The sequence below is a fragment of the Metopolophium dirhodum genome, chromosome 2 (assembly GCF_019925205.1).
Source record: "Metopolophium dirhodum isolate CAU chromosome 2, ASM1992520v1, whole genome shotgun sequence".
Classification (NCBI taxonomy): Eukaryota; Metazoa; Arthropoda; class Insecta; order Hemiptera; family Aphididae; genus Metopolophium; species Metopolophium dirhodum.
In genome coordinates, this window is record NC_083561.1 from 286,070 (window position 1) to 299,243 (window position 13,174).

At 26.3% G+C, this 13,174-nt stretch overlaps 1 protein-coding gene across 1 annotated transcript; it reads right to left on the reverse strand.

Moving 5' to 3' along the window:
• Window positions 1-2,738: 2,738 nt before the first annotated feature.
• Window positions 2,739-11,230, reverse strand: LOC132939362 (ATP-dependent DNA/RNA helicase DHX36-like). Its single transcript, XM_061006473.1, has 18 exons — window positions 10,950-11,230; window positions 10,268-10,420; window positions 10,000-10,184; window positions 9,779-9,930; window positions 9,537-9,708; window positions 7,994-8,174; window positions 7,718-7,910; window positions 7,373-7,547; window positions 7,139-7,287; window positions 6,985-7,074; window positions 6,684-6,895; window positions 6,529-6,606; window positions 6,079-6,467; window positions 5,834-6,019; window positions 5,430-5,761; window positions 5,042-5,348; window positions 3,908-4,005; window positions 2,739-3,108 (listed from the first exon to the last, which is right to left on the reverse strand). The coding sequence occupies exons 1-18, from the start codon at window positions 10,996-10,998 to the stop codon at window positions 3,042-3,044; spliced, it is 3,168 nt and encodes a 1,055-aa protein (XP_060862456.1). The 5' UTR covers window positions 10,999-11,230; the 3' UTR covers window positions 2,739-3,041.
• Window positions 11,231-13,174: the final 1,944 nt, after the last annotated feature.

Sequence of the window (13,174 nt, forward strand, 5' to 3'; positions counted from 1 at the left end):
GCTATTTAATTTAAAAGACCCATTATCCCGATTGGCAAGGTGGAGACTACAATTGGAGGAATACGAATATGAGATAGTATACAAAATGGACAAGTTAAACCTCAATGTCGACGCGTTATCGCGTGTGTATAATATTACGGAAATTAAGGACGAAAGTTATGATAATTTTATGCAAAAATTCGAAACAACAGTAATATCTAATAAAGACGTTAAGGAAGTACACGGCAAACTAATAAATAGTCCGTCGGAGTACCACATAGTATCTTAATTGAAAAAAAAAAAAAAATTAAATGAATGAAAAAAAAAATTTCAAGTTAGGATTAAATTTTTATAAAATAATATACAAATACTTAAAGGAACATATTAGCATATATTGGCGTAATTAACATGGTGATGGAATAAGAAATATATTAATCTAACTTATTTAAAATATAATTAACATGGTAATGGAAAAATAAAATATAGTACACACCACAATTTTATCATATATATATATTGCACCAAGAAAAAATATATATTGTAATAGATTTTAAGAATTCATGTTATATTAAAAGATTATTACACATATTATATTAACACTAAGATAAGATTATTGATGTAAGCAAAAACACAAAAAAGAATATATTGATTCACATAAGATACTAACCTAGATAATAAGCAAAATATATACTGTAATATTGTGGATTATAATCTGTATTTTGTCAATAATAATTAATATGGTGGAATGAACCATATAATTATAATGATGTATTTAATGTAAAACATAACATGTAAACATGTAATAATTGAATGTAATGTAATAATTGATATATGTAAAATTTGTAATCATAGGAAAGTGCTTGAACTAATGGAGGAAGTTTGAGTTAATTTTTCTCATTTTAGACGATAAAAATCAACTTTTAAAGGGGGAGATGTAGTAAGCAAGTTACTACTTAACAATAAAACAAATTCCACAGGTACATAATTATACTATACTGTAATAAATTTAGCTATACTGTAATTCGGCATAAATCGGATATTAGAAACAGAAATAGGATTTCCTACTGTTTAGCATAAGAAGACAGGCTCACTGAATAATATAATTACTCGGGAAGCCCTGTATACGACAATGTTCAAATATAAAAATATAAAAGAGTAGAATGATTATTTCAATTGAATCATAGATTAGCATTTTAGCAATACGCAGAATTATACTGGGAAGTCATAAAATGCGTGGGCTGGAACGATGGTCACACAAATCACATCCGTGAGCCGAGATACAGTATCTATAGGCAAAGGGTACGGGGAACTTCATATAAAAGGGAGCCCGAATCAGCCTGTTTTCAGACGTGTACTACCCATTAGTGCAAGCACCTTCACGCCACTTTGTACAACATTATTTTGGACTTAGAAAATTATCGAACAATATAATAAAATTCATGATAAACAACATCTGTCTTTTATTTATTCATCAACCACGACTTCAACATAAAATAAAGTGTCTACGACCTGCATCTATAATAACTTGGCAGCCACTTATCTACTATTAGTACTACAATAGTAGGTACCAAGCACCAAGATTATTACACTGGTAATGCTGGAAACTTTGTCATAGCACCCATCATATAATAATACATTTATAAGATGGTCAAATTTTGTTATATTTACTGTGGTAAATGTTTTTACTGGTAGACCGCATACTGTATTAACACCAAATGTTTGTTTATCTTGAATTCAATACAATACTGCAGTAGTAAATTCATCTAGTTTCTGCACATTACAAATATTTAGTTTGCAAAGAGTAATGCATGATTGATTTTGAACTTCAGAACATGGTAATTAATTTGTAACAAACATATAAAGTATTAAACTTAATTTGAACTGAAAAAAAAATGCATTCAAAAGTTTTATTATAAATATGAAAGAATTTTAAATATACTACTTCAAAGCAGTGATGGTTCTAGCGTATAGGTAGGATAGGCAGCTGCCTGTACCAGATTATTTGATGTTCACCTGTTAAAAAGTTCTATATTGTGCCGTTTTGATAAGTAAAGTTAAGAATTAGTAGTTGAAAGAGAGAAAATAGTTTATTCATTTTAACACTTTGTTAAAATAATATTGTTTTTTTAACTTATCAGTTATACGTTGTTACTAATTTATAAGTACCTGATTTTTTTTTTATAGAAGTTAATTTATAAAAGAATAATTTAATAATATATTTAATATAAATCACATTGTATTTTGTTTAAAAGTATTAAAACAATCTACATTTTTTTGGTATTCATATTTGAACTGCAATGCAAAAATAAATTTGTGATTAGAGAGTTTAGGTTGTGCCTGTAGGCTATAGCTTATTTAAAAATATACATTTATGCCTGTTCAATATGTGTTTTAGAACGGCCCCTGCTTCAAAGTAGTTATTTAAAATAACACAATAACCATCCAAACATTCCAAACACTCACATTTAGTACTAAAACTAATGTACCTATAATAGTTTAAAGTTGTTAATTATAATCACATTAAGAGGCCTCTAGTGCCACTGCTATATTTTATTAAGTAATGTAATGAAATTAATAACTAAATTATTATCAATGTAACTATTGGTATTGTTATGTTGGTTTAATTGAACTGATGATTATTGATTTTTAATGTGAATAATTTACCACTGCTAACCGACAAACAAGTTGTACTGTAGTTTTAAACACCATGGAAATTGTAAACAGATATTTATGGAATAAGAGCATGTCATACTCTCAGATTGAGATGTAAACATAAAATTTATTTACCATTCTTAATTTAATTACTATAGATTAAATTATATAATCCATGTTTAAATATAAAATATTTAACACTATTAAAAAAAAAAAATACTATTGATTCTACAAGACAGAAACATCGTTTTAATAAAATATGATTTTGGACAATAATTACATTGGGACAGGGCCCCTTAATAAGTAATTAATTAAAAAACATACATATGTATTTAAAAAAAATTATATATCATAAGTTATTTTAATAAATTGTACAATATCAATAAATAAAAATGTTTGATGAGTTAAATTTAAAACATAAAAGGAAATTCTAATATACCAGGATGTTCTTCTGCAGAAACGAGATCAACAACAAGTCTGAAAAAATAATTTATGATGATTAGTGATTATAAACTATTATTAATATACAGAAAATATTTAAAAATTATTTAACTAAATGTATATATTAAGAAATTAAAGTTTAAAATATTTGATCAGGGTACTTAATTAAAAATAAAAAACAATTAAAATATATCAATTTTTAATCAACAAAAAAAAATAATTTTCTCTTAAACATAACACAATTAAATAATTAATCATTAAATCCAATAAGAATATTGTAAGCTAGGTAGGTTATTATATTTTTAACCGTGCACTTAATACAGATAATGTAATAAAATGTTTACAGTAAATGCAAAATAGAAAAATATTAAATTTGGTTTATGTCTGATCTTATATTAATTAGATATATTAATTCAAATAATATGGGGAAATGCCAAATAATTTTCAAACAAGATCCAAATGGGTAATGATGTTAGATCATAAAAAAAATATTTAACTTATCTTCGACAAAGTATAAACATTTTTAAACACATGTATTTAATTTAAATTATTATATTATTCGGAGTATTTCAATCTATAAATATCAAATGTCAACAAGTAGTTCCTTAGATATTATAATATAATCTAATAAACCTTAAATGCATATATTAAAAGAATAATTTCAAAAATGTAGAACTTTTCAATAATTAGTGTACACACTTAAATGGATCATCTGATATTTTTGTTCTAATTTTAAATGTATGTACCTTAATAAATAGTTAATAATTCAATAAAATTGTTTCATTAAGTATTTAAATTTTAAATATACATAATTTGTAAATATTTTAATATTTACTTGAGCGCTTTTCCACTGCCTGAATTTGAATTAAAACTTATTTCTTCAGGATGCGACATTAAATGGTCAATCAACCACTTCAATCTATTTCTTACTTGCTAAAAAATGTAAAGATAAATAGTAATTAAAAATTATGTTAATTTGTTTGTGGTTAATATAAAGCCATGTTGAGAGAAATATTAAGTATGTAAAATATATTCAATGTGCCACTTTTAGTTATTTATGAATATAATTTAAATATGGGAATTATCCATGAGACAATAGTATTGATATTGAAATATTGAATTATCAAATACAATTGTTTTTTTTATTTTTAAATAGATAGGCATTATTTAGGATTTAAAAAGGATATTTCGGAAATATTACAAATGTGAAAATATCTCAAAATCACTTATTTAATTTATAACTGGCCATATAAGTTTAATTTAAATTTTATATTACAAAAGAAATTGTTTTTCGGCTATATTATGTCTCATCTTTAATATACGCTTATAACAGAATAATAAAATATACAACTGAATTATCAATTATAAGAGATTAGGTAATATTATGTATTTGAAAAAAAAACATGAATAAACATTATTGTTTAAATAGTCAGTTAAGAGGACTTACAGGTGTGTAACATACCAAATATAATGCTCAGAAGATCACATTTAGCTCTGTTAGTTTAAAAATTAGAGTGAATTTACCTGTTATATTTTAATTTTAAAGCAAATTATAAGTATTTTAAGATATACAAACAATTTACAATTTTAAAATAACTCGCTTTAAAATAAAAATATAATAAAAAGCCTATGAGATGCCCTAGATAATAATCTTAGCTTTACATTCTATAAGAGGTCAATTCAATCTAATTTTTAAACTAAGATTGCTAAACATGATATGCTGAGTAAAATTTACTATGTTATGTACTTGTAAGACTGAGGCAACAAATGTCTGTAAAGTGTCTTCTTAATTATTAGGACAAACATAATCATGTAATCAAACAACCAATAATTAAATAAAATACAAAAAAATAGTTTATTATTATTTAGTATCCAAATAATAATAAACCAATTAATCTAACACGATTCAGTAATGTGACATAATCATTAAATCTACAATATTATTAATAATTTAAAATTTTATAACTACCTTTACAAAACTTGCTGTTCTTGCACAACAAGTGAAATTTATTTGAGGGTTAAGACTAAATGTAACATAATCAGTTTTTTCACCAGTTGTTTTAAGACTTTTTGCAAACAGCACCACAGGAAATGGATAAATCATAGTAGTATCGTGCAAAAATATTGAAGTAGTCTTCAGTTTTGTGTGGTATAATAATAAAGGACTCTCATAGTAACTATCAATTGAATTCACAGATTTTGGATGAATTTCAACTTTTCCATCTTCAGCAGTAATAAATTTTGAAAGTTTACGGCCATTCGTTTTAATTTTAGGGCTTTAAAATAATTATTATTATCTTATAATAGTTATATAATATATGATTTTAAAAACATTATTAATAATTGTTTTTACTTACTTAGAAACAGCAATATTGGGACACAAACCAGCAGCAAGAACACACTTCAAAAGCTTAACATTGTTTGAATTCTGGTTGTATTCAGAATCGGTATAACTGGAAGTTTTAATGAATCCCAGATCACATAAATACTTTGCGTATTGTGATTTTAATTCATGCAACATATTCATTGTATTATACATGAGGAAATTGTCTCTGCAAAAATCCCATGCTCTGTTCTCTTGTTTTGCTAGTAAAAATTTGCTCATCGCTCTTGTGACCATAAGATGATCACTTTGATGACCTTCATCCATTTCTTTTTTTATTTCACGACATTGGTATTCCTTGTTTGCCTGTATAATTGAAAATATTTTTAACATGTAAGTATAGGTAATACCAAATAATATAATCAATAAATTACTTACTGGCATGACAAAAGGATCTTTAAAATTTAAACTGGCAGCAATTGTCATTATTGGACTCAGGCAACTAAACATTGCACCTAGAATAATCATTTTACCTTCAAGAGGCCCGATTGGCAATTTTGCTAAATGAAAACCTAATGGAGTGAGATTTTCTTTCTCGTCCAAAGCATTCAAGTCTATCAATAGCTAAAAAATAAATTAATAGTATAGTACATCTACTAATATAAAATAAACCCATAACATACTTTTAAAGCTACTTCAAGGGCTTTGGTTTCTGGTGGATTCATAACTTTCTCCAAGAACGGGGTTACCATACCAACTTGTAATATTTTAGCTTGAAGTATTACTTCTTCTAAGCTTGTTCGCATCATCTCAGGCAGTACATAATCATTAAATGATCTTTCACGTCCTCTTGTATACAAATGATAACAAATACCAGGTCTTACACGACCTGCTCTACCCCGACGTTGTCTAGAATTAGCTAAGCTCACCCATTCTTCATTAAGAGTTCCAATGTTATTTTCTGCATCGAATCCTTTTAACTTCATCCGGCCATTATTAATAACATAAACTACATCGTCTATGGTAACTGAAGTCTCTGCTATGTTTGTGGATAATATGATCTTACGAACACCTATTATAATGCTAAAATTAAACAAAAATGCATTTAAAGAATTTTAACATTTAATACTTACCCCGAGGCGGTGATTCAAAAACAGATTTTTGAGATACAGTAGGTAACATGGAATGCAAAGGAATCAGTATATACCGAGCTACAAAATAAAAAATAATATGTATAAACATATATCAAAATTTTTATGAAATTATACATTTATACAATATACTTTACATGTATTTCCAAAGCCTTTATCTTTTAAAATTTTAGTCAGTTTTGATATTTGATCCCATCCAGAAAGAAACACAAGTATTGCACCATCATCTTTATTATTACAAATGTAATATATGAGTTCTAAAATCAATTCGTAATCTGTATCTTCAGACATTGGATTTTCCAACCAATTCAATATTGCAAAAGGATATTTTTTGAATCTCCTCATTTCACTAAAAAATATTTTATTATTTGAATATTAATATTGATTATTTGTTAAAAATAATATATACATTAATATATCTTTTATATGCATACTTACTTTACATAAGGAATTACGAATTCAGTGAATGGATCACCAGGTTTAATTTTGCGAGATCTTTGTGTTGGTTTTTTAGGAAAATATCTAAACCTATATTCAGCAGAAATAAATAAAATTAATAGATATTAGCAATGATAAAAAAAATGTAACAAACCTATTTAATGTATAAATGTCTTCAAGGTAAAGTTCTTCAACTGGATATGTGAATCCCGGTATATTCAAAGATGGACAGTCATTGTAATACTTGGAAAATGCCGCAGCATTTAATGTTGCACTCATTAATATAACTTTAATATCAGGTCTCTGGATTAACAATACAAAAAAAAAATGTAGTACAATTTTAATAAAATACTGTGTATATCAATAAACATAATATGCATGTAATTACAACAGGTATGATGCTCTTGAGAATAGTTAATGTAAAATCACTAATGGTGTCACGTTCATGTATTTCATCAATGATAATATGCGAGTAATAATTTAAAGCTGAATCTCTTTGGATATGTTGAAGTAAAATACCAGTAGTACAAAACAATATAGATCCATATTCACGACCCAATTTTCTAAAATATAATACATTATTTAAGATATTAGTTTATTTTATTTACTTAATATTATAATCATGTACCTTGAAGAATAAATCATTTATAATAAATTAATATATTTGTATTTTCTAGTATTTCTCAACTTACACGAATACATAAAAAAATAAACTTTATAAAATATATCAAACCTTTCCAGCCTAATTTGATAACCAACACTGGCTTCTCCAATACGCTCAGCTCTTTCATCAGCAACACGTTCAGCCACTGATATAGCACTAATTCTTCTTGGTTGAGTACAAACAATTCTACACGTTGAACCACGGCCTGACATAATAGCATCATCAAGAATGAATTGTGCCATTTGGGTAGTTTTACCACAACCTATGTACAATTTATTTAAAAATATAAATATATAATTGTATTTAATAGAAGTATTGATAGTTATTAATTTTTATAATAATAACCTGTTTCCCCACTTATCAGTATAACTTGATTCATACGGATGAGTTCTAAAATTTCATCTTTTTTAGTATATGAAGGCAGTTTTTTTCTGATTTCACACATAGATCTATACTTAGGAATTCTACGTTTATTTTCAAGTTCATTTCTCAAAAATGAATTTTTATGTTCATCATTTCGAAGTTTCTAAAAATTATATATTAGGTTTTTATTATTTTTTTTTTTAAACAACAATAAGTATAATAATTATAATACTATGTTAGGTATATTAGGTATTTAGATAAAAAAGTATAATATCTGTTAGTTAAGTAAATTTAATGTTTTTTTTTATAATTAACTAAATCAGTTCTAATAACTGGTACTATTAAAGTTCTTAAGAGAACTCTACACATTCCATCTCTTACACTATCTTACAAACGCATAACATAGCAAATAGTAGGTTCTGTAATCTTAATAATCAATTAAATTCTGTTAGGGCCGTTCTTACAATGTCCGGTAAAGTTTCGCTTAACGCTAACAGACTGATAAAACATTTTACTACCGGCAGAATTCGGTCGGTTAAGTGTGGGTTAACATCAACCGGACATTGTAAGAGCGGCCCTTAGAGTGTTTAATATTAGAGTGAATCAAATTAAATGAAACTAATATCAAATTTAAAAGTAAGAATATTATCTAGGGACTATCATAGGTTTTTTTTTATATTTTAATTTTAAAATGCTCATAACAGAATTAAATTGATTATTCATTTTTCAGAACATACAATTTGCTATGTTATGCGTTTGCAAGACAGAAATAATGCATGCGGGTGTTGGTTCCTCTCAAGTAAATATGTAAGTAACTGCTACTTCTAATACTATATACCATAGTTGATCACATTATTAAGCTATGCATTTTAATCGGACCAAATAATTTTTTTATTTTATTTAATAAGTTTAAAGTTTTAAAAATATTATGTAAGGTAAGTAACGATGCAAATGTTTTTATTTTTGTACTGTTTAAAATCGAGTTGACCACATGCACCTTTTGTGTGGCCCACATAATACATTTTATAATTTATATAAAAATAAATATAATCCATAAGGAGAACATTATTGTGCTTATCTTTAATGACATGAAACCAGTAGTTCTTAAATAAATACCTTCATGCACAATATTCTAGTTTTTGGTGTTATGTTTAACTGTGGATTGTAATTTGTTGAACATGTTTTTCCTACAAAATTAAAAAAATGATACCTACTTAACTATCTAAAAAAAAAAAATGATATACTTTTGGGTGGGTTTTGATAAATTTGTACTTATATGTTTTTGGTTCTTGATATTAAGGTAGCCAACCCCTAGTCTTATTATATTAAAATAAATTTCATTGTTACGCTATGAAAATTATAAAAATTATATAGGATATGCAAAGCCTATTGATGTTTGACATATTATGTAGAAAGAAGCACATCTTGGATTGATCAAGAGGCAGAGATATTATATTATAAACTGTAGTCAAATGGATTCAGGTGGCCACATAATAGGCAATATGTTAAAAGCTTTGAAACATACCATATTACTTTGAATAGATGCGACAAGATTTTCTTCCATAGATCCAGTAATGTTATCTAAAAACTTTCTTTTGAAATTTGAATCTTCCAGTTTTTTATATCTATCTATTATGTACTCAGCGTTTTCATCTACATCTTCATCTTTTAAAGTCAAAAGATTTAAAGCCCTATAACTGCATTAATTCATAAGTCATAACAATTAATTTATTAACACAAAATATGTAAAGCACTAAGTAAGCTTACTTATGATTGCTATAATCTTTTGTATTTAATTTGGAATTTGGTATAACACATGGGATTTGTTTAATGTTTTCATCAGGTATCGGCATTTCTTCTTCAAGTTGTTGAAACTGCATTTCCATACGACTAATTCCTTCAATTCTTAGCTTAATAAACTAAAGAAAAATAATTTCATGTACCAAAACTAAAGATTTAAAAGTTTGATGATTTTTAATAAATCTTACACATTTTCCTAGTTCTTTTTGTTGTTCTTTCTTTTTGGATTTCTGCCATAATCGATTTTGTTCTTTATGCCACATATCTAATTCACGCCCTCTTAAATGAGAAGGTGGCTTAACTTTAGGTCTAGCCATATCAAGCATTTCTTCATCCTCCATCATACTTGCTTGTTTACGAGCATGCCACAAGCCTGTAGTAATCAATCAACATAATATCAAAATAATACAATATATAATTTTGAAATATAGGTAGTCATGTAAAAACAAGTAATACCAATCTCTCGTCCTTTTAAATGTGAAGGATGAGATGATCTTGATTTTTGTTTATCGTTTGATGGTCCACCATTGTCCAGAAAAAAGTCATCATCATCACGATTACTTTTAGATGAAGATGATTTTGACTGCTGTCTAGATCCTTTATTTTTGTCTAAAATATCAAATAGTAATACTTATAAAATATAAATATATATTTTTTTTTATGTAGCTGTACTTATTTATTTATTTATTTATTTATTTATTAATAAGTTTAACGGGACAAGCTATTTTACATAGGATATAATACATAATAATCAAGAACAACCATACTTATATTTTATATTATCTTTTTTACTTATATTATTTTTCATAATCATATTGATGAACATAATCATAGGTAGCTAATTTACTAAAAATAATTTGTATAGGTAGATTATTAAAAGTTTAAAAGTAATAAATCATTATTTCAGTGTTATTAGACTATTAGGTACCTACCATGCAAAGCAATATTTTATGTAAAAACAATCTTAATAAATATAAAGATTAAGCTTATGTTCAAAACAAAAAAAACTATAAACAATTTCTAAATCTGGAATAATATATGCATGCAATGGAAAATATATTTCATACAATTTAAAAAAAAAAAATTGTAATCATTACTATGAGATTAACATTCACAAGAGACAAACGACAAATATTACCTTTAGGCCCAGTTTGCTTATTAATTCTAAAAGGCTTCATTGGCGGCATCGTGATGAAGATGTTTAACAGTTGATTTTTTTAATATAAGTAATTTTAATAATATTATCACATTATTTGCTTAAAACAGGTAATTATTAAATACACTTTAAAATCTAAGAATATTTAAAAACGTTCTACCATCAGTTTAACGTTAAACAACCTTTAATAGTATAGTAGTATAAGTAATACAATGTGTATAATGTATAGACACAGTGTCACAGTCACACAAAAAAGAGATTAAAAAATGGTCTTAAAATTAAGTAAAACAACGTTATCAATAATCATCATTATCATAAGTCGGCCGATATCATACGGTGTCGACAATCTGATCGACGATAATTTGCAATCGGGGTGACCACTACAACGTGTGTCAATAAAATAAAAATATATTATCTATGCATGTATGTCAATATTACTCGATTGTATATTTGTATCAACAATATTTTTTTCACAGATGCCTATTGTTATTTTTGGAACACAATATTAATAAATAATAATATAACCATGTTCTCGAGTCTCGACTAATGACCTTCTAATAAATGATAATGATTAGGGCCCGGATGTTGATGACTTTTGCATATTTTTTTAAAACCTGATTGACGATGGTTTCTTTGCTTAAAATAACATGTTTCAATAATATACGAATCAATACAGCTAATTTTTATTTTGTAACCATAAAGGTTTCACAGCATATTATTGTTTCTCATCAAAATGCAAAGAACATTGAGGCCCCCCCCCCCCCCAAAAAAAAAAAAAAATGTAGATTCCAATAAATACAGTTATTTGGTTATTTTAAAACATAAGCATAACTGATATTTGGTTTAAAATAAATTTAAACTAAATAAGTTAAAACCAAAAAAAAATGTTTACAGTTCATTATATACTACTTTATTTTACAGATTTTTTTAACTATAATATATTTGGTAAGTAACCCAGAATGACTACTGATACTGCAGAATGATGGAATATGTATCCCAATGCTTGTGTGCTAATGGGATGTTTAATTGTATAATGACATTTTGCTTTTAAGTTATGTTTGAAATTTTATATCCATGGATGAACTGAAGCCAGTGCTAGAAATTGATCTTTATCGACATCCGGTTTACAAAGAAAAAAGGGTTATCAGTTTTGTAATTTGTAAACAATTCACCGCCATATAAAAAATCGTTCCCGCGCCTCTGAAGGTTCAAAATTCAACACGGCATTAATGGGATTCGATTTTGACTACATTTTCTACCAAAATAGACTTAAGTCATAGATAAATTAGAATTAAGTATTCTAGTCTTACCTAGTAATTGGATAACAATTCATATTAAAAATATTTGAATTTATCATAAAATTAACTTGAAATTAATAATATTGAACTAAAAGTAAATTAAAAATATAATAAGGTCGATTTAAAGTAATTTGTATTCAAAAATTATTGGAGAACTATTTATAATTCACAAAATATTAATACCATTAGTAAAAAAATTGTAATTAATATTCGTGTAGCGCGTTATTGGCATTTGCGTACACTTTCGGGAACACTCCATTATTTATTTTAATCTAATGATACATTAATACTATACACTTTCACTTAGATAATTTCCAATATTGAACATTTGAACTCCTTAAAACAAGTTGACTGCCATGAACATCATAAGAGGTGCTCACAATATGACTTTCCACTGTTACCACGCAAAAAATATAAATTATGTTTTTGGTTGCCACACTAATAAATTTTGAGCAAGTAATCGGTTTATTTTATCACTGAGCATCAACCGGGATGCTCAAATGCTCAATCTTAATTATAAATTACTTGAGCATCAATGTGTGGGTTTTGTGAACCAAATATAACGCTCATGGCAATGGTGGAAAGTCTGCTAAATTTATTGTGGCAGTTAACTTGTCAAAAACGATTGGTAAGTAACGGTAACAAAATATCACCAACCACATTGCCTGAGCAAATATTTTAAAAATTCCCTACGGCGCTTAGGATAGGCAACTTAAAACCATCAATGTATATTTACTATATTATTGACGATTTAAGATGTTATATTATAAATTATAATATTATACTATGTACTTTTATTATAATTAATATAATATACAGAGTGATTCACCAAGCATGCTTATCCCCCTACATTTTTTTATTTAAAAATATATGTTATATATAATATTTCATAATCCTGGCTACGCCACT